Source organism: Zootoca vivipara, chromosome 7, assembly GCF_963506605.1.
Source record: "Zootoca vivipara chromosome 7, rZooViv1.1, whole genome shotgun sequence".
NCBI classification, from domain to species: domain Eukaryota; kingdom Metazoa; phylum Chordata; class Lepidosauria; order Squamata; family Lacertidae; genus Zootoca; species Zootoca vivipara.
Genome location: NC_083282.1, coordinates 56941028 through 56963850, shown reverse-complemented (window position 1 = coordinate 56963850; position 22823 = coordinate 56941028). Strand labels below are relative to the sequence as shown.

The window sequence follows — 22823 nt, the reverse complement described above, 5'->3', positions numbered from 1 at the left end:
AAAGCTTAATGTCCCTATATTCCACTGTGTTTTTCCATCTAGCAAGGAATTAAGATTAGAGATGAGCAAAACCTTCTCTATAAGTCCCACATCACCAGAAATAACCCTGCATGTTCATGATACGTTCCCATAAAACCAGATATGCAATTTCCCTGAAACTTGGGTCCCTGCCCCTAAGTGGTTAGTTTGTACTCTTTGGTTTCTGCAGGGGGGCACTTGCCCCCTCAAATCCTAAATGTACTTAATTTTTTAATGTAAACAGACACACACAAATCCAGCTAGTCAACAATAGGTTTAGAGTGATCTATGAGAGGTTTAAGGAACCTACTGAGAGTAGCTGCCAGACTTTAACTCTTTGCTATTTTCTGGAGGAAAATCTTCCTGGTCCAGCAGGCAACTCAGATGAATGCTACCTGTTCAGATCTAATGATGCTGTGGAAATGTTATAAGATCTGGATACCCTAGAAACACAGTGATAATATAAAGAATTGCAGCACCTTTTTATGATCAGTTGAGGAGCTTGCAGGTACTGCTGGACCCGAACCTGTTTTTTGAGGGGTAAGTAGGGGTGGGGGTGGCCGAGACTAGAAACCAAAAGTAACCCAGCAGAATAGAAACCAAAAGTGATGACAAAGTTTGGGGAAATCAGTAAAAAAGAACTTTTCTTGGGAAACAAAGAATTAGTGCTACTGTTTTCATTGGTTGAAGGGTGAGAGAATGGCACATGGGATGTCAATATAAGGTTTCCACAGAAAGAAAGGCAAGAAACAGGGCTGTTTCTATTTGTTTAGTTATAGATACCTCCAGCAACTTCAAAAAGCAGAAGACAGCTAGTGAGCCCCAGACATAAACAGAAGATACTGCTTCATCAGAAATCACGGAAGTAGCAAAAGAGACAAAAAAATATTCAGGTACAGGTACAGGCATGGGCAAGGCATGAGGATACCCCAAGAAAAAATACTGAGGCAGCTACCGGTACTGTACAAACTGAATGACAGGAAAAGCTGGATATAAAGAACCAGGCGTACCAACTTCTAGGGGTCGAGGCCCCCAAAGTATTTTTTAAGAGGGCTGAGCCCCCGCAATATTCAGGGGGTGTTAGGTTCTGCCCCCTGGCATCACACACACATCAGGGCATTGTGTAGTGTTGTGCGGCATTGCACAGCATCACGCATGGGCCCCCTCAATCTCCTTAAGATGGTGCCTCTGTAAGGAACTACATACCAAATGCAAATCCTTTACAGTCATACCTCGGGTTATAGCTGCTTCAGTTGTGTATCTTCAGGTTGTGCTCCGCGCCGAACCCGGAAGTTCCGGAACGGGTTACTTCCAGGTTTTGACACACGCATGCACAGAAGCGCTAAATTGCACTTTGTGCATGTGCAGAAGCACCGAATTGCGACCCGCGCGTGCACTGACACACAGACACGGGTTGCGAAGGTGCCTCCTGCACGGATCCGTTCACAACCCGAGGGTCCACTGCATTAGATGCATTATAATTTGAGTTGATTGCACAATGCTGGACCTCTACAGAAAGTTATTACTTCAAGCATGAACATGCACACTTTTCTAAATATTTTCCTTGGTTAACATACTCTTCTGTTTTGAAAGGGCCTGCATGCCATCACTGTATTTTATTTCCGCACAAGTATTGTCTCGCAACTCAAACAAAGGCTTGCCATTTCCCTCTCCAAGCATTTCCATAAAAAGCAATAATTCATTATTGCAGAGAAATGCAACTTGTGACAATGCAACCCATGTGTTTAATTAAGTCTGAGAAGCTATTAAGAATGATAACTCAATTGGAGGGGGAAAGTGGTATGCCATGGAATTAAAACACTTGTTGTTGTTGTTGTTTAGTCGTTTAGTCGTGTCCGACTCTTCGTGACCCCATGGACCATAGCACGCCAGGCACTCCTGTCTTGCACTGCCTCCCGCAGTTTGGTCAAACTCATGTTCGTAGCTTCGAGAACACTGTCCAACCATCTTGTCCTCTGTCGTCCCCTTCTCCTAGTGCCCTCAATCTTTCCCAACATCAGGGTCTTTTCCCAACATCAGGGTCTTAATTAAAACACTAAGTCTGGTTTAAAAAGTCAGTGTTGCAATTGTCACATTATGGCTCCACACTTAATGAATACAGTCGTACCTCGGGTTACGAACACCTCGGGTTACGAACAACTCGGGTTACAAACTGCGCAAACCCAGAAGTATTTTCAGCCGCACGAACGTTCTGCGTGTGCGCAAAGCGTGAAAATAGCGCTTTGCGCATGCGCAAAATGGCGGTTCAGCTTACGAACTTTTCAGGTTACGAACTGCGACCCGGAACGGATCGTGTTCGTAACCTGAGGTACTACTGTAGGGCAGTGTTTCTCAACCAGTGTGCCTCCAGATGTTTTGGGACTACAACTCCCATCATCCCTAGCTAGCAAGACCAGTGGTCAGGAATGATGGGAGTTGTAGTCCCAAAACATCTGGAGGCACACTGGTTGAGAAACACTGCTGTAGGGCACTTTTATAGTGCCTTTCTCCTTTACTCCATTTAGTCTCTAGCTAGCAAGTACATTCTTAGTACTGGTCTTAGTGCTTGTCAGTCTTCTGTTCATATGTGCAAAACCTTCCCTTATATATTCTAGTGCTAAAATACATGCTAACTAAGCTTGAACCAAAATTCAAGAATCTGGGCTTTATTGTTCTCCAGTGCAAACAACCAGGTCAAAATATGCATGCTTACTCTGAAACCCTAACATTTTCATTACTGTGTCAGTGATCCATTTTTGCAGCCATTTGGCATTTCTTCGGGGGAGGGGGTTAAGAGCAACACTCCTGTAGTCACTATCGCCTCCTGAATGGGCATAATCACTTCAGTGACTTGCTGAGAAAGCTAATTTTAGAAACTCAGTCTATGCTTTAGAATGAAGCCACATGACGTTGCTCACAAAGAGCCACTGGAAGCGAGACACAACGTTGTACACAGATATTCAAGTGTTGTTTCTTTTTTAAAAAAAAACCAATAATTTTTTCCGCAATGCAACTTCAATAGAGTAAGTTGCATTCCCAGTTAAAACTAGGGAACTAAATATCCCATGGCCTTTTCATACTGTCTGTGGGAACCTTGATCTTCAATATACTACAATGTAAATACCCCATGCAACAAGGAAACATTTTAGCACAACCAGGAGAGCTCCCAGTTTCTTAAAGTAGCAACACCTGAGTCTATTTTCATATTTGCAAGTGGCAGCAACGCCTTTATGCACCCCATACATGAAAATCTGTTCTTGAAGGTCTGGTGTCTACATAGAAATTCTGTATTATAAATCATTAAAACTCAGTGAGCTGGAACACACCCAACAGGAATATTGACTAAACCAACTTTTATTAAGATACAGCATACATAGCTCTGTTGAGATAATGGCATTTGTAGAACCAAAACCAAAATGAAGTAAGTACATAAAAACTACTAGACAGAAGCACCTATTCCAATAAAGGTTTCTCCCTGGCTTGTAAAAAAGAAGGCTGCAAAAAGCAATTATTTGGGCTTGAAATATATATATAATTGCTGTAAAATGGCAGACATCATCACACCATGTTTCTAGGAAGGACAAATGATGAAACCCACCTAAAAGCTTGCTGATCTCCTCTTTGTCAATTTTAACAAATGATGTGCTTTAATATGTTGAATTCAACCACAAGGTCCAAAAATAATTAAATCCCCACACTTACTTGAGACCCTAAAATCAGAATTAGTTGGTGAAAATTCGGATAGCTTTATACTAGACTGCACAGCAGGATACCACTTGAGTACAGCTGTCCCACTGGCCTCAGTTAGGCTATCCATGTTTGATTGATTTTATTAAATCCATAACTCCATCTCATATTCAGAGGCAAAAAAATGAAGGGAAATGATTGTTGAATAATTGTTGGCCTGTTTGAAAGACTAAGGCAGTTCCCATTTCATGCTGTCAGTTGCTAAACCTCGTTTCTGTGAAGGTCATGGGATATCCATAATGATGAAAATTATGGGCAGGCTTCTACCTAGATACATCACTTATGCAGTCTTACACTGAAGAAAGAAAGAAATTGGGGCAGCAAGGAATCAATACGAACTCTGTAGAGTAAAGCGACGTAATTTTAACATATTTAGAGTTTTATATAACCCTTCTACCTATCCTTTAGAAAGGATCTAAAGTTAGTCTTTTCCCCGTCTCGGAGATTCTGAGTAACTTGAAAGGTCACAGATGAACAAGGGTAGGCTCATTTAGAAGCAAACATGCCAACCTCACCCTAAAGAACTGGTTCGGCTTCATTTTACAGGTCATTTCCCTATATAAAATACTTAGAAAACTAAGGTTCATATGGTTTTTTCAATGTACAGGCTACTGAAGGGGGGAAAATCGTATCTACTCAGTGTTTGATGTTCAAAATAACAGAATCCAGGAGGATGCCATTAGCATGAGCAGTAAAACAGAGCACAGAAATATGTCTAATATATTTCCCTTGACTTTGAATGTTTTTCAGCCTCTTGTACTCTTTAGCAGTGAGTTCTAAATGGCAATTGGAACACCAGAAAAACATTTGCTTACAGCATTAAAGTCCATATACAAAATGCCTTGGTAACTCCATTTGCCCAAGTATGATCTGAAAAACACAACATAGGTAAAAGGACCAAAATTACGGTATGCTTTGAAAATTATTAAGGGGCATATTATTACATTTAGAAGTCTAGCATTTGAAACCAAATTATTATCAAAGCAAAAGTGCAGTCATTTACTGATGTACTACATTACTGAGGCACCCCTGGTATGAGCTGTAACAAAAAAAAAGTTCCCATTACTGAAGGTTTTTGTTATACCCATAATGACTGGACTGCCCAATTGCATCAACATTTCGGCACTAACACCTGATCTCTAAGGTGCTGCTGGAAGGAATTTTTTTATTTTGTTTCGACCTAAAGCTAAAGTACACATTACTGGTAGCCACTACCCCATATCTTGTGGTTTGTTATTAGAATCGGTGCAGAAGTTTGTTGGAATGATTTCAACCTACCTTTAGGCAGCAAGGCCTCTCTGCTGGGCCTCTTGAGTTGAAGGTGGAGACCCTCGGACCATGATTTTGACTTAGGGAAATGCCTGAAGATCTTGCGGATTCTCTTTGTTACTAATCCAAAGCAAGCTGCAGCCTCTGCTTTCCCTTCTGTCATTCTTCTAACATAAGATCAATAGCCTCCTCTGGCAAACGCAACCCAGGCAGGCAGGCAGTGCTTGAATGCGGAATGCTATTGGAAGCAGCAAATGCATGTTCACCGGAACTTAAGGTTGCAAAATGAAGAGTGTTAATTTTCAGCTCCTGCCCTTCACTTTTTTGTATAGCATTTTTTTAAAAATAACAAAAACGTGCACACCACAGTCCACAAACTTCCATGACTGCTCCTGTAATGCATGGAAAACTTTCTATTTCTGGGGCTTTTTGCCTGATAAGATAAAGCAACCTAACGGAAGAGGCTACAGTAATGAGAGAGAACAGGAACCATCCCTTTCTCTGGAAAGCTTCTTTCAAATATTCTCAGCCCGCTGGCTCCTATTTTCTGTCAGCATTTTAGTTTAATCTCAATATTATTTTAGAGTACAATAAAAACCAGTAACCTTAATATGCCAAGTAACATATTTCTTCATCTCCAAGGTATTAGTAAGTTTAAAACAGGTGATTAGCTACAAATACAAGGCCAGCTGTTCTGTGACAATAAATATATATCTTAGCACTGTTCTAGAACTAGCTACATGGCATGATATTCCCCCTTTGTTTTTTTAGTGGATTCCTCAGAAGTAAGCACTACTGAGTCTAATTAAGTGTACTTAGCTGGAGTGGGGAGCCTCAGACAAAAGGGACAAATGCAGCCCTGCAGGCTTCTCTGAAAACTCTCCCCAGGTGACACCCCATATTGGCCCTGCTGTGCCCCCAAGTGTTTTTCCTTGGTTGGAATGAGTCCTTGAACTCCAGTAATGCCTCATGCATGCCTAGATGGAGGATGCAGAGCCGTGTGTGAATGCATTTAAAAATTAGTTTTCTGTACAAAGAGGCAACATTTCCATTCATTGCTCCACCCACTTTTGCCTCTAGTCTCACCCACCATGGGCATGTGGCCCTTGGAACGTTGCCCAGAAGGGAATGTGGCCCTCAGCCTCAAATTATGTTCCCTACTAGTTGTCCACAAGTTGTCAGAAGTAGCCTAAAAGTTGTCAGGAGTAGCTATGAAGAGCAAAACTGTCAAAATATTGGTGAGCATTGCTGTAATCGGTATGGACATGTCTCGTAGCATACTCAGGTCTACTGATTGATGGACAGCAGGCCTACCCATTGAGTAGCAATGAAAGGTCAGGCCAGTAATACAAGTTTCTCAGGTGACAGATCTACCTAGACCTCACTTCAATTCAGCCATCAGATCTACCAGACTTGGTAGACCTGTTCCTTGATGCTAGTTACATTTGACTGGCTTATTTGCTCCCCACCCCCATCAGAAAAACACCTGCAGACATCCATGAAATATATTTAGAATACAATCCTATGCACTAACTCAGTCCCATTAAGTTTAGTGGTGCTTACTGAAGGATTGCAGCCTTAGAATCCTAACTACTACTCTTCTGTAGGACAAAAGGCTTAACCTCTTGTGTCTTACGTCTTACAAAAGGTTCACTCTCCAGACAATCACAACCACCCCAACCCTTAGGGCAGGCATCCCCAAACTCAGCCCTCCAGATGTTTTGGGACTACAACTCCCATCATCCTTAGCTAACAGGACCAGTGGTCAGGGATGATGGGAATTGTAGTCCCAAAGCATCTGGAGGGCCAGGTTTGGCCATGCCTACCCTAGGGGGACATTTAACCCTCTCAGGCCTAGATAAGAATATCCAATCTCTACTGAACAGCTTGGTCAGAAAATATTAAGCCATCAAGGACCAATTTATATAATGGCTATGAAGTGATAAGGTTACCGTATCTCAATTAAATTCCATTGCCTTTTGAAAGTCAAAACAACAATTTGCAATACCTTGATTATGTAAAATTGAATATAAATATACCAATATTTTCTTTTTGTTTCAATGCTCACATTCATTATGGCCTTGTTTTCAAACAAGCAATAGACCGAATGGAAGATCTCTGTGCATTTAAAAATTTGGCTTCTTAAAAACTGAACAATGTTTTTTTTCTTGAACAAACTACAAAAAGGCAGGAACAAAACAAAGCCCTATTTGCCTATAAACATTAACTGGAAGTTTGTTATTAGTATTTAGCCATGTACTTGAACTTGACACCAATTGTAACAGGAAACAATAAGCCTGGAAAATATTTGCAAGATAAGAATGCCCATATTATATTAAGAGTGCTGCAGGTGTGCATAATTTTAGCAGGGAACCTACTAGGGAAAAGTAAGTATTGTAGCCCCCTTCAATCCAAGTGTATCAACTGGGTGCTACAATGCAAAAGACACCCTCCCTCCAGGTTGTCACAAGAAGGACCTCAGCAGCATGAAGGACAACCAGGACCACCTCATCCAAGAAACTTGGCATATGGACAGGTCTGCATGGAACAAGCCTTCAGGGATCCAGGTCCCAAGTTGTGCATAAAAGGGTAAGATGACAACAATTAGATACATAATTGGCTCCTTAAACCAAGGTTACAGTTGCCAAATCAGAATGTCTGGTTGCCATTTTTAGGAAAGTTTTATTTTTCAAATGATGGACTGACTGCGATTATCAGTTAAACATCTGGCTAGCTCAAATGACAACCCTGAGCTAGGTTAAGAACTTAGAGAACTTAAAGAAAAGTCACTTTATTCATGGTGTACATTGGCCTATTCCTATCTTTTTATATTAATAGGCCATTCATAACCCAGGAATATTCTTCACAACTGTGAGCAGGGCAGTGGGGTGGAGAGAGTGAAGACAAGAGTGGCTGAGGAAAGAGCCAGCCAGATGAGTGGGGTATAAATAATAAATTATTATTATTATTATTATTATTATTATTATTATTATTAGCTACAACAATTAACTATAACACTGTCCATTGCTCCTGCTCAGGCTGCACAGAAAAAGCATTTTGGTTCCTGAAATTCATTCTGATTGTGCACATAAAAGATAACTGATAGAATTCTATAGGATGTGGTATTAGTGTGTGAAAACAGTCAAGATCCAATGATCCCCAGGCATGCACCTCCAGATGGTGGAAATGTCAGGCACCATCCTGGCACCCAGGCATCTTCACCTGGCCGCAATTGGCTAATTTCAAACACTGCCAATGCATTAGGACAGAGTGGCTAACCTGTGTCTAAAACATCTGGAGGGTCACAGATTGGCTGCTCCTACATAGGTCATGAATGCCTGAGCCAAAGACTGCACATACAGTGGTACCTCAGGTTAAGAACTTAATTCGTTCTGGAGGTCCGTTCTTAACCTGAAACTATTCTTAACCTGAGGTACCACTTTAGCTAATGGGGCCTCCCATTGCTGCCACACAGCCACCACGTGATTTCTGTTCTCATCCTGATGCAAAGTTCTTAACCCGAAGTACTATTTCTGGGTTAGCGGAGTCTGTAACCTGAAGTGTCTGTAACTTGAGGTACCACTGTATACATTTCCCTGGGAACTGGAACCATTTGTGATCAGGATGTCAACTCTTATAGGCTTCCTTTGGTCGGGTGTCTATGCCTAGCAGATGGGTGTCAGTTGGTGAGTAAGGGGAAGCCACATTACTTTGAGGTTGGGGCCAGTGGCACAGTCGCATTTACCCCTTCATATACACAAAGCGAGCTTGTGTTCTGGACATACTTTTGGCCATACTTTGTGTCAACCATGAAACCACATTTTCCACTCTCCTCAGAGTAGAGCTGTACACAGTCCTGACTGGCTACACCTCTCCCTTCCTCAGAGCAGCACTGATTGACTGGCTCCTATGTCACTCATGAACAGAGGCGGAGCTAGCTGCTCTGGCCCCTGGAGCGGCGCACATGCCTGCGGGGGTGGGGCTAGCCGTCCCCGGGGGTGGGGCTAGCTGCCCATGGGGATGCCGTCCATGCGGTGCGCGTCCCCGGGGGGGCGCTGCAATGTCACCCCCCAAGGGATGATACCCGGGGCAGACCACACCCACCATACCCCCCTTCCTCCGCCACTGCTCATGAAGCCACTGCCTCCATTCTCAGAACAGTTTTTAGAAATGTAAAAAGCCCACAAACCTTAAAAAACCAAGCAGATTAGCATACCATAAATGAAGATAGCAGATATCCCATCTGAAACAATGTGGGGAGGAGACCTTGGTGTGTGTGTGTGTGTGTGTGTGTGTGTGTGTGTGTGTTACTAAGACAGGAAGAGTCAAAAGCAGCCACAGCAGGTGAAAAAAATAAATCTTACCACTCCTGTTTGAAGGAGCAATGGCAGAACAGAAATTCTCTAATAGCTATTATTTCCTGCAAAGTACTGTCAAAAGAATGCCCACACCTACTAAAGGTATGAGCTGCCTAAAACAAACACTTACAAAGGACAAAGGGGTTATTAAAAATTTACACAGTTCCATGAATCATAGGGAAGTGTGACAAGAATTGCAGGGCTTGCTTTTAAGGGCAGGCAAGAGACAAGGACAGCAACTGATGCAAGGAAGCAACAGCCACAGCTACCTCTTAAGCCTTGTAGCGAAGCAACTTCCCAAATATCCTTTTAAAAAAGCACCTAATTGGACTAAGCAGGTTGTTGTTGTTTGTAAAAGAGCCTGCTCAGTGGAGAAGGAATGTGGCATCATGGTTAGAACGTCAGACTAGGAACTGGGAAGAGAGGACTTGAATCCTCCCTCAGCCATGAAGCTCAGTCGGTATCCTTGGGCCAGTCGCTGTCTTTCAAGCCTAACCAACCTCACAAGAACTAGTACTGGTGTGGTCCTCTTCGTTTGCAAGCCATCTTACTTCAGTGATTTCAAGTTTGGAGGTGTCGGCACCTTCCTTTTCAGCAGCTGCCTGCTGCCACAAAAACCCTCAGCTCCTCTCTTCTCTGGATTCTGGCTGCTTCGCAGCTCCAGACTCTCACAGGCTTGTCTAAAGGCTTTACAGATTCTCTTCTTTTTTAGTCCATTGGCAAATCTCTTCAGTTTCCCAAAGGTTGCCCAACTGACCTTTCAAACAGCAGGAGCCTGCGCCTTTTCTGACTAGAACGTCCACTGAAGGACTTGTAACATCCTGACCAATTGGATCTTACTGCCAACTCTCATAACTGAAATCTCACAACTTACACAGTCAGCCACAGTGTCGGTTTAGCTGCAGCTTCTTGGCAACCTCCCAACTTAGCTCCCACCCAATGTCCCTCTCTGGTTTCAGTTAAGGGATAAAACACACTTTTCACTCTTCACACAGTCAACTACGAACAATCCAAAGAGTGTTTGCAACAGAACACACTTATTACATTAGAATTTCTCCTCATAGATGCTGTTATGCAAATTAAAATAAATATACAGTGCTCCAGCAGGGGCTAGATTTCAGGTTGTGTAATTGTTGGGAAGAGCATGATTTGCATGCTAAAAACCTCAAGCTCAGGTTCAACCTCAAGAAGAGCCCATGTGGCACAATGGTTTTGAGCCATGGACTGGGACTGGGGAGATGTAGGTTCAAATCCCTCCTCACCCACAAGATGACCTTGGGAAAGTCACCATTTCTCAGCATGACCTACCTTACAGGATTATTGTGAGGATAAAATGAGGTGGGGTGGGGGTGGAGGAACTATCTGTGCCCCTTTGAGCTCCTTAGAGGAAATGTAGGCTATAAATGTAGTAAATGCAAAAATCCTGAAATCCTGGAGAGCCTCTACAAGCCTGTGCAGAGCAGGGACTGTAGGCAATACTGAACTAGATGGACCAATGGTCAAAGGCAGCATCTTATGCTCCAAACACAATTTCGAGGCAGCATAGTTGGGTAATACCTAACCAGAAAGCAAACTCACTTGCCAAAGGTGCAGGTGTAACCAGTGCCTGATTCCAATGAAGCATCCCACATATTATAATATTATTATGAAAGTAAGTTCTAGGCAGTATACATTCCATGACTCTCCCCTATCAATAATGGCACACAGATAGGACCGTTTAGATATCTATGAGGGAAAGCATCTGACACTAAAGTTTTGTTTCTGTCACTTAGAATTATGGCTCCACCACCAGATCTGACTGAGATTCCAGTGGCACATCAAGTTGTGTTACCAGCTGCTTTGGGGATAGATTGCAAGCAACATGCCACAGACACTCAAGTGGAGCAATCAGCATTTTATGGTCTCTCAAAATGCAATGGTCACACTTGGCTGGCCAGCCACCTGGGTCTGCGGGGGGGGGCGCAAATCACTGCATGCACTAACCAGGAAAGCAGAAGAGGAGAAATGGGGGTGTGGTGGGGGGCTAGACATGCTTTATTTTAAAAAGGAAAGGCTAATAAAATTGTAATTGCAAGCAGTTCAATTCTGGAAGTATTCTTTCAAGAGAAATAACCATCATTCTTTCTCCTTTAGAGCCTGGGCAACTGAGCGTGTTATTCAGTAGGCCATAGTGAACAGTTTTCAACTGCAGAGGTGTAGCAGTGATACACATACTTCTACTCAGCAGCAGAAGACCCTAGAATAATAATAAGAGTGTATATATGGAGCAGCCGCAACAACTCAATTAACATTAACATGCCCAACACCTCAATTGGTTTTCAGGAGCAGGGCTGGGGAAAAGGTGCTCAACTCCAAGACCCTCAGAAGATTCCAGGCTTCTCAAAATGGAGGCCTCCTATTAAATAAGGACATTCTTAGAATATGCTGAGACACTGTAAATTGCTCAGGTGGAAACTTAAATTGCCCTGCCAACCCTGTGTAGAACCATAATTACACAACCACTTTCACAGCAAAGCTGAAGTGGTCCAGTTTGCATTACAAGTAACTCACAACTTGTCCATTTAACTTGTGCCCATTCAGCTTTACACACTTGGAAATTTTAAAAAATAAAAAGGGGTCCAGCAAAAGCCTTTGGCAATCCCACTCACTATTGAATCCAATGTGTTTTGACTCTATGAGGCCCTAGCATCAAGTTGAGAGTTGCCTGCACAACACTTGCTGAATAAATTGACAATTTAACATTTGCCAGATCTGTTTCAGCTTCCTTTCCATGCATGTCCTGGCTTAATAAAAAAAAACCCACCACAAATATATCTCTCTTTTCCCAGGTAGTAGTCCCACCCTGGGCCCTTCCCACCTTATCCTAAGGCTTACCCTGTGGACCCTCAGTTCCTTATACCAGCTGTGACAAGGGATTTTTCCCTTCCCCTCAGAAGAAAAGCAGAATGGATGTGTCCTGGACATCATCATCAATATTGTCATTTATTTCTATAGTACTTAACATAACCTAAAGAGTATACAGTGGTACCTCGGGTGACGAACTTAATTAGTTCCAGAGGTCCGTTCTTAACCCAAAACTGTTCTTAACCTGAGATGCACTTATGCTAATGGGGCCTCCCGCTGCCCAGCATGCAATTTCCGTTCTCATCCTGGGGCAAAGTTCGCAACCCGGAGCAACTACTTCTGGGTTAGCGGAGTTCGTAACCCAAAGCGTTTGTAACCCGAGGTACCACTGTACAGATTAATAATGAACAAATTCATGCCTGGTGATTCACATTTAAATATCAGTGAAGCACAAAAAGGAGCTCATTTTTATTTATTTTTATGTGCATATTCCTCATACAGGACTCAGCAACTGGTTTTGTGGGGAAAGCCCCTTCTCACACCACAACAGGTGCAAGAGGATGCAGATTCAAGTGAATAGGAGTTTGCATGCTAGCCCAGTTTAACACCTTGCCTGCCAGGACCTACTGCCTTCTGCAGCAAACAAGCCTCAGATGCACCTCTCTGAACTGGTCAGGATTTGAACTAAACATTGACAAGATAAGCAGCCAGCCTCAAAAGCAGTATCTGAAGGTGTTGTTGAAATAGGCTTGTTCCCCCAAAGCCTACAGAAAGCAGAAAGTCAAAAGGAAGCCATGCATTTGCACTTTTGACACGAGTGCTCTCTGATCAGTACACACCCAGGTTTAATTGTAGCACAAAAAGCAAAAGAGGAATCTGCCCAACATCATTCTTTTGGAAAGGGAGTGTCTGCTGAATGAAGAATGGCGTCAAGAAGGGATTTTTTGTTATGATGTGCAGATTTGAAGAGAACCGCTTTAGTTCCCATTTTTTTAAAACAACAACCCAAAAACCATCAAGCAAAAAACCCCTTTTGGAGTCAGCACTTGCTGCTGCTTTTCTTCTGTTAAAAAGACAGCACAATCTAACAATTTAGAGAATTACTTAGAAAAATTAGTTAAGATGTTTGGCACTAAATCATCCCCGGATTCAGATACAGACTTTCATCAGTACTGTACAGTGGTAAAGGTAAAGGTAAAGGGACCCCTGACCATTAGGTCCAGTTGTGACCAACTCTGGGGTTACGTGCTCATCTCGCATTATTGGCTGAGGGAGCCAGCGTACAGCTTCCAGGTCATGTGGCCAGCATGACAAAGCCGCTTCTGGCGAACCAGAGCAGCACACGGAAACGCCGTTTACCTTCCCACCAGAGTGGTACCTATTTATCTACGTGCATTTTGACGTGCTTTCAAACTGCTAGGTGGGCAGGAGCTGGGACCGAGCAACGGGAGCTCACCCCGTCACAGGGATTCGAACCGCCGACCTTCTGATCAGCAAGCCCTAGGCTCTGTGGTTTAACCCACAGCGCCACCTGTGTCCAGTGCCCAGTAGTACAGTGGTACAGTGTACACTGTGTACAGTGGTACCTCGGTTTAAGTACACAGTTGGTTCCGGAAGTCTGTACTTAACCTGAAGCGAACTTTCCCATTGAAAGTAATGAAAAGTGGATTAATCCGTTCCAGACTGGTCCACGGAGTACTTAAACTGAAAGTACTCAAACCAAAGCGTACTTAAACCGAGGTATGACTGTACTTATATATCCAGGATATGGAATTTGTCTATGTAAATATGTTTCTGCATGCAATTGATAAGAAAAAGCAATTATTGACAACACATATTCACTCTGCTGCAGATACACTGCTCACTATAAAGAGACTATAAATGTATATTTGTATATACATAACTCCAAAACTCATCTGGGATTCCGACAGACTTTTGCAGCAGGTTTATAAGACAGTTGTTTTCTTTTTCAGCAGTTGCAATTTCTTGTTAAGGGTGAAACCTGGTGATCATTTACCATGGTTAATGGTTAAGGGGAACTCATGAAAGAAAGGAAGAAAGGATCTGGGACTATTCAGTTCCATGGGAGAGGGAGACAACCATACCTCCAAGGAGAAGGAATTCCACAGCCAGGGTAGCCCCACAGAGGAGACTCTGTCCTTGAAAGGAGAGAAGAACATCCTCGGCATAATTCAGGGACTGAATTGGCAGGTATGGAGAAAGATGCTCCTGGAGATTTGGTGTTGTATGGATCCACATTGCCACTCTGCTCAGAACTCTCACAGCCACATTCTGAACCAGCTGCCGCTGCTGGACTATCTCTCTTCAAGGGGTAGCCCCAAGAGTCTAAACCAGGCATCCCCAAACTTTGGCCCTCCAGATGTTTTGGACTACAATTCCCATCTTCCCTGACCATTGGTCCTGTTAGCTAGGGATCATGGGAGTTGTAGGCCAAAACATCTGGAGGGCCGCAGTTTGGGGGTGCCTGGTCTAAACAGTAGGTGGATTACTGTGGCCAGGGGATCCAAGTCCAGAAAGTGTCAGAGCTGGAAAGATGGGATGGAATTCATGCTATTGTGAACATTCCATGTTCAATGAAATTTCAATGAAAAAAAACTGACCAACTGTGACATATTGTTGCAACAAAATCGCAGAGCTGTGCATAATGTTGCAGCATTAATATGATGCAGCAGGACCATATGGTGCCGGCCGCCTCTTCCAATCGCCCTTCATTTTCAAATGGCTCTGAAAGAACAGATTTGAGCTGCAGTCACTCTTCTGCGTCTGTGTACATCGCAGAGAGAAATACTAAAATGGAGATTGAAATTGGAGGGAAAGCCAAAATGTGAAATCAGGATGGCAGTGAAGAGGGGTCAGCACGCGAACACTTGGCTACAGGAGCAGGAAAGCTCTCCTGCTATGCAGGGAATCAAACTGCAACACTGTCAGGCTGGAAGAAGAGATGCTCTGAGGTTTGTGCCAGCTCTACCCCTTGCCAAAATGTTGGACTGCAAAGCTTATTAAGCAGCAACATCCAAGCTGGCAGGCTGCCTCAGTGAATTAAAAAAAAAACATAGCTATACATCTTCCTAGTGGGCAACAGTGAAAGTCTGATTGCATGTTTTGCTGGAATCCTAAATTCAGACATGACCGTCACTGAGTCTCTGGTCAAGAGTGAATGAAATGCTCAGGTCCACTTACAGAGGGTGGGTGGGTGGGTGTTTTCTTGCCTATGGCTTCCAAGAGACGCATCAACTCCCTTTATACCCAGAGATAGCCACAATAGCTTGCAATGCAGGGTAAACCTGTCTGCTTAAGCTTGGGATACAAGCTGAAAGCGGGAAAGCATTTTGACAGATCTTTTTTCCATCAAATCCATCTCAGCAGTGAATAAAATGGTAAGCCCATATAGCCATCACAGGAGCACTGAAATGGCTCATTTAGATGTAATGCTAAATTGGAGATTTGTGCTGCACTTGAGCAGAGTCACCAACAGGTTGGGCACAGGGGGTACACATGTACTTGCCCCTAACCCAACAGGGCTCCTGTTCTCTTAGCTTTTGTTTTTTTTAAAAATACGTCAGACACGGATAGCTCAGCTGGTTAGTGCATGGTGCTGAGAACGACAAGGTTGCAGGTTCGATCCCCATATGGCACAGCTGCATATTTGGGTTGGACTAGATGATCCTCAGAGGACCTTCCAATTCTATGATTCTGTGCATGTCATGATCCCAGTGAACTGATTAAAGCTTGCAACCCCACAGAGAGAGAAGCACTTAAGGCAAATTAATGGGATTATGTTTCTAACATACTCGTTTCTCCACTCACACACAGATCACGGTCTAGTTCATACTAAGCTAAAGATAAGACAAACCATAGCTAAGTATGATAATTTCCTGGATAATTCACAGGAAAGATATGTGGCTGCTTCTCTCCACACTCAGTGCTGCTCCAGCAGTGCTACCAAGCCACAGTTTGGCTGTTCTGCATTATCACCAAACCCAGCCCTGTGGTTTGTCTGCTCCATACCAACCATAAATGGTAAGTCAAGAACAACAGTCTAAGCACAAGTCTAAGCCAAACCATGCTGCCACATTCATGCTTAGCCATGGCATAGAGTATTAAGTGCAAACCAAGCCTATAAACCAGCAGTTACTCTTCAACAAATAGTTCTTCTAGTGGCTGTGATTAGGTGCATGAAAATACAATTCAAGGCACCGCAGTGTTAGAAAGGCAGACATGCCTAAGGAATTTTAGAAAAAACAGGAAACAGAAACATATCCTACTGTATAAATCTATGACATACTAACAATTTAAACACCACACCCAGTTCTGGGCATGAAGATGACGCTGAAAAGATGGGTTTAGTCTTGCCTAATATGGCAAGAAGGTATACTCTTAATTTCTAGGAGCCACCCTTAACTCTAAAAACACTTCTAATAAAGCAGACGCCCCCAAGAAGATTATAGTTATGTCCAGAAAGCAGAGAAAGTTGGATTAATTAGATTAATCCTCATGGGGAAAATGTTATTTAGCAACTGCGGAGATAACCTTTCAAATGTTAGCAAATGTTGGATCAAACCAAAAGAAGTATTAAAGACTATGCTTGCTGAAAATAATGGTTCAATTATAATCCATTTAAGACTACATTAGCAACAATAAAAATGACTGTGCTGGATCTGGAAGATCAAGCAGGAAACACACAAACACATTGTCAAATGCAGGAATGTAGCTTAGTCCAAGACAATTATGATACCGTATGCACAGTTGAATCTTGTATTGAGATGTGATCAATTTAAATTTAGCACTAGCAACAAGAGTACAAGATCATAGTCACTACAAACAAGGCAGTCCCCGCCCACTAAAAGTGGCAACACAAAAGGAAAATGGATTGAGAGGGAGGAGGAAGAAAAGAGAAACCACTGCTACAAGTTCTTCTACTGTGTCTCCCCTTTTTTAAGACACCGTCTTATAACTTTTTCTCCTCAAAAAAACACAAGGTGGCTTACTTTCGGTGGGATGTCGGTTTTTATTATTATTACCAGTACAGTTTTTACGGCTCAGGGCGCTGGCTCGGGGCGCTGCTGGGCTCTCTTGAGTGTTCGGCGCTGCAGCAGCCACCGGTTCCGGGTGGCGGGGCAGCAGGCGTCCTTAGCTGGGCCAGATGGAGGCCGCTGGCTCAGGCGTTCCACCTAAGCCAGCAAGGCGGGAGCGCAATCAGCTATTAAGCGGAGCTCTTGGAGCACCGCTTCACAGCTGATCGTGCTCCTGCAGTGCTGGCCGCATGGAGTGACTCTGTGAGTGGAGGTGCCTTTGGGGGTTGGTTTCCGCGGCGCGGAAGTATGGCTTATTTTCGGGGTATGTCTTACATTTCTCAAATGCTTAAAAACCCAGCCATGGCTTACTTTATGACTACGTATTAAAAAGGGGGAAACAGGTAATAGCCAGCTGCAGTGGAAAAGTTCGAGGAGGAGAAACTGACAAAGGTTTCTGTTCTCTCAACTGTGCCAGTGGAGTAGCCCTGTATCCCTTCTCTTCTCTCCTCTGCTGCACTGAGATGTAATGGCTGCTAGGTGCAGATTAACGATTAGGAGACCAGGAGCTGAGAGCTCCTAGTTCAAATCCCAAGTCAGTTTATGGGACAGATTTAGGCACACTCTCAGCTGAAAACCACTAGCAATGTGCTGACCACACACACAAACATGCTTAACGCAAGGAAAATTATGCCCTCTCCGATAGGTGTGTTGAAAGTCTTACTTAGAAGAGGAATTCAAAATACTTCATACATGGGCAAATCCACTGCCCTGCTGTTTTGCTGTGGGCAAAACAGGAGTGGGGGTGTGGACACAAGTTTTTCTTCTTTTCCCTCCCATCAACAATTATTATTTATTTGATTTATATCCTGCACTTCCTTCCAAAAGAAGTCAGGAGAGGAAGCTAACCACACCAGCCCCAGGGTTGGTGGAGAGTTGCCCCATTTCTGCAGGGATGCTAGGGAAATGGTGCCTATCCCACCCCCTACACACCCCGTAAATATGCTAAAGTTATTATTACAATTATGACAATCAGAACTTCTGGCGGGGTAAACAAATGAATGCATCTTATATATCCTTTTAAAAAAACAACAACAACAACAACACAGGAAAATCTTGTTAGACTCACCTGTACCACATACCCAAACGAAAAACTTCTAATTTGTTAAAACTTGGAACATAAAAGACTTTAATCTGACCTATCTATCTCGGCTGATTGCTTTTCCGGGAGAGGGTTATCTTTTAGGACACTCTTAATGGGTGTCATTTAGGATTAATGAAAGCCAGCCAACATCCACAGATGAAAACAAAAACAAAAAACCATCCTTCCTGAATAATTCATCTTTCTAAATAAAATAAAAAAAGTATTCCAAGTGGGCCTGAAAGAACAAAGGGAGGGAAAGATGACAGATTTCCCCAGGGAGGGGACTCCATCAGGGAGATGCCACTGCAGGAAAGGCCCCGCCTTCCATAGACAAAAGGTCTCCCACGTCTGCTCTTGTGGCTCAGCTCCTGGGAACTGAAATGCCTGAAATGGATAAGCATTGCCAGTGCTTTTTATTCAACTTTTCATACACACTGGAAAAAATAAATGAACCCAAACGCAAATGCACACAAACAGAATTGCAGCATGAACACAACTACTACGTAAGTACAGTCAGCCAGACAATATACAACACTCCATTAGCCATTCAAGAATGCAACACGACCGTTTCACTTTTACGCACTATTCACACTACAACCTCCTGTATGTGTACTCAGAAGAAAGTATCATTAAATGCAAAAGGACTTGTGTACAGAATTGCAGCCTTCATTTTCAACTACTTGGTGGAGTAGAGTCAGTAGCTACCTCTAAGACAAGTGACAATTCAGCACTAAAACAGGAAATGTGTATTAGCCATAGAAGAGGTCTCAGCCAGGAGCAGCACTGCTCACAGGAAAATGTTCACATGCTCATCCAGCCATCATAACAAATAATGAATGGCTTATAAAATGTGCAGAGGCCGCTGTCGCAATACTGGGTGCTTTAGGGTTATTTGCAAGTGAAACAGAACACGTCTGAATAAACCTATTTCAAATCACTAGATGCCCCATCCAATTAAAAATGTATTTCAGATAACTCTAGGACAGGCAAGGGAAGCAGTTGTGAAGCAACCTAGGCATCTCTTATGCTGCTCCAGTCTTCGCATACATGAGCCTGTTTATTCATAGGAGCCAACTCCCAGGGGCTGAGGTCCCTTTGGCTTCCCCAGTAAAATATTTGAAGAGCCCCCACAAAGTTAATGGGCATTGCCATTCAAAGTGTGTGTAGGTGCCATGTCATGTGATTGATTGTGGGGGGGGGGCTTACCTGGTGCCCCTGATATTTTTTTCCAAGTTGGTACCCCTGGTTCTAGGCATCTTGAAGGGGTTTACTTGGGTCCTGCCTGCTGGCCCTGCTTCTGACCTCCTCACGTGCAAGTGCAGTGTTTGCCTGGAGCCCGCCCCACCCCCCACCCTGAAAAAAAATCATCATTTTTCAGAGCCCTGGATCACATGACCCTCTGTGCATTCAGGTGTAGACATGTATAAACGATACACATGAACATATGGAGGTTGGAGATGGGGTCAGGAGGCACAAGCCCAATCATATTCAAATCATATACTGTACCCGCAAATTCAGGATGTGCCATTGTAGTTGATTGTCACATCTTACACAACACACTTCCCTGAAAGATTGGACTTTTGTGGTAAGGGAAGTGACAAGAAAATGCATTAGAAAGTGTATGGTAACATTTGCTTGGATGCAACATCATTTACACTGCCCCCTCCCCAAAAAACAAATTAGAGTTAATGCTTGTGAAATAACCCATGTCTGACGCACACGTATCAGACATTGGTTATTTCACAAGCATTAACTCTTGTTATTTTATGAAAGGTTATAAAAATAACCTTGTTATTTTATGAAAGAGCCAATAATACATTTTCAAATAAAATAAATCAGGACAAATGCTCAACAAGCAGGTGATCTGAAGATCCCCCAATGAGGTTACAGGGGGATTAAAAAATAAAAATTAGACCCTGTTCTGTCTATCCTGGCATTTGCCTGTCTGATTTGCAGTACTAGCTATGAATGCACAGGCCTTTTAATTTGTTCACATTTGACAAATTCAATGTTGGACAGTGTTTCATACTTGTACCAGCTGACAAGTACCGTAATGGTATTTTGTACCTGGCAGCATGTAACAGCTATTTAGTACTTAACTGTCTTTGTTACCATGTAACTGGCTGCACTAGATAGCTTTTAAGATTTCGCATGTAATTCCTGCCAAAACAATCAACAGACTCCAAGTTTCAAAGATTCCGGTTTTGAAATCAAATTCCACATTTGAATTAAAAACAGAGTTGCCATGTAAAACTTCCAGTGGCAAAATTTAATGGCACAAAAGTCATAACTCTACAAAGGAGAGACAACATCAAAAAGCACAGCAGTTCTAACCGAATCATATACAAGTCATGCACAGAAAACCCAACTACATTATCATCAAGTGATTTACTGATAGGCTCCTATGGAAAAGGCTGGCAACAGCGTGGTAAACAGCAGCAATGGAATAAGTTTGTAAATGATCACACAAGTCAGAGAGCAAGGAAGGGAACCACTTGAAGGTTTAAGAGGTGGAACAGTGAAGTAAAATGGAAAACACTAAAGTAATTTCTCCTCCCTAACAAATAAGCACCATGCAAGGGAACACAGCTGACATTCATCTGAACAGCTAGTAACCTATCTAAAGTATGTACATCAAATGATCAGATTGATCCCGTTGGTGTGTTTACATAGGAATTTCCCAACAGGAGACTGAATGGTGAACACGAAGTTGAAAAGATTAAGCATTTTAGATGAACAACGCAGATGATAAGAGGGCTTGCAAAACACATCTGCACCAACTTATTAATTGATTGATGTGCTGCAGTTTCAGAACGGAATACTCAAAGGATGTGTAAGCCAATTCGTTAATTAGGATCAAAGAGGGTTGGAATTCTCAAAGCCGGAGCTCAAATAGAAGGCAGCAAATAGTCCAACATACCTCATGAAATTTTTAAAAGGGCTCTAGCACTCAGGTCTTGAACATAAATCAGTGCCTGCGCCAGACTTCCAATAAAGCTGCGCTCTCTCCTCCAGGACTTCTAAGTGCAGTGCTTTGATAGGAATGCAGATCGGATCCAACAAGATTACAACGTTTATTATCTACCTTGGGACAATACATTATCGATGTTTTTTTTTTTTTTAAGGCGCGAATATCTCCAGTGTCCTACAAAAGGAGTCTCCTTGGCCGGCCATGGTGGAGGCGGGGAATAGCTACCGCTGGTTTGCGCTATGTACGCAGAGAATCAGCGGTCACTCACCTGCAAAAGAGGCGACCCCGGGTGACGGGGTGGGACGGTGGAGAGGAGGCTGGAGAATCCCTCTGGTTTTAAAGAGGCAGTAACAATTCAGGAGGGATTAGGGGAGGATCGACTGTGCACAAATCAGAACAGGCTGGGCCAGCAGAGGTGATCTGCTTGCACGCCACGAAGGGTGGGACCCCTGCAAAGGTGGGGCAAGGAGAAGCTACCCTGGGACGGGGGGGGGGGGTGCCGTCGTTTTAGGATGGCTAGAGGATCAGCTACCTGCACTGCCTCTTATCATATACAAGGGGGATATTAGGGGTCATCTTCAGGTCAGGAGGGAGCAGAGTCCCACCAGCGAGCCATTCCCTCGCCTCCGCCGGCTTGTCTAAAGCGTGGGGCTGCCCTGTCTACAGAGAGAGGGAGGGGAGGGGAGGGAGCCCTTCGACGTGAAAAGCAGAGCCACTTACTCGCGCAGCGCAGCGCCCGCTGCTGCACGGCCTCCCCGCACAGGTCGCACCAGCCCCTCCAGAGCGCGACGGCTTCGAAGCGGTGCCCTTCGCCCTTCTCCTCCCGCACGCGGGGGTCCCGCGGCTGCTCGAAGATGGTGCGCACGTCGGGCAGCAGCCGCGGCGCCGCGGACCTCAGGCGCAGCCGGTGGTGGTGCTGCGGGTGCGGGTGGTGCGGGAGCCCCGAGCGGGCGGGCTTGGCCGCCGTGCCCGGAGACGCCAGAGCCTCGCGGGGTGTGACCGGAGCCCCCAGCGCCAGCCCGTAGTCCGCCGGGGCGAGCGGGACGCCGTCGAGGAACTTGTCGGTCCTGGGCTGCGCCTCGGGGCCAGCAGCTCTTCCAAGGTGGTCGCGCTCTGTCGCAGCCTTCCTGTCGAGGGGCTCGTCGTCGCCCGGCCCGCCGCCCTCGCCCCACTGCGCCATGCTGCCCCCCTGGGCGTGGGGCTGCTGCTGCGCGGGCTCCGGCGGGTGCCTGCGCCGGGGCTGCGGCAGCGGCTTCAGGTCATTGGCAGCGGAGCGCTTGAGAATCTTCTTCCTCTCGTTGGCGCTGAGGAAGCGCTGCTGCTCCTTCTCCAGCAGCAGCGGGTAAGGGTACTGCCCGATGGCCGGGGAAGCCATGGCCATGGCGAGCAGGCTGGCGGCCCAAGCAGCTCCGACCTGCCGGAGGGTGGCCGGCAGCGCA

The 22823-nt window shown here is 44.3% G+C and overlaps 1 protein-coding gene across 2 annotated transcripts in view; it reads right to left on the bottom strand.

The window, feature by feature from the left end:
• The window catches only part of RASSF5 (Ras association domain family member 5), a 98432-nt gene extending 75609 nt beyond the window's left edge, over positions 1-22823 (bottom strand). Inside the window, exon 1 of one of the 2 annotated variants that reach the window (XM_060277129.1) lies at positions 22105-22823. In XM_060277129.1, coding sequence (XP_060133112.1) covers positions 22105-22765 — 661 coding nt within the window. In that variant the 5' untranslated portion in view covers positions 22766-22823. Of the gene's footprint in view, positions 1-5043; positions 6765-22104 lie in introns of those variants that run through there. The other variant, XM_035123671.2, reaches the window with a different exon arrangement.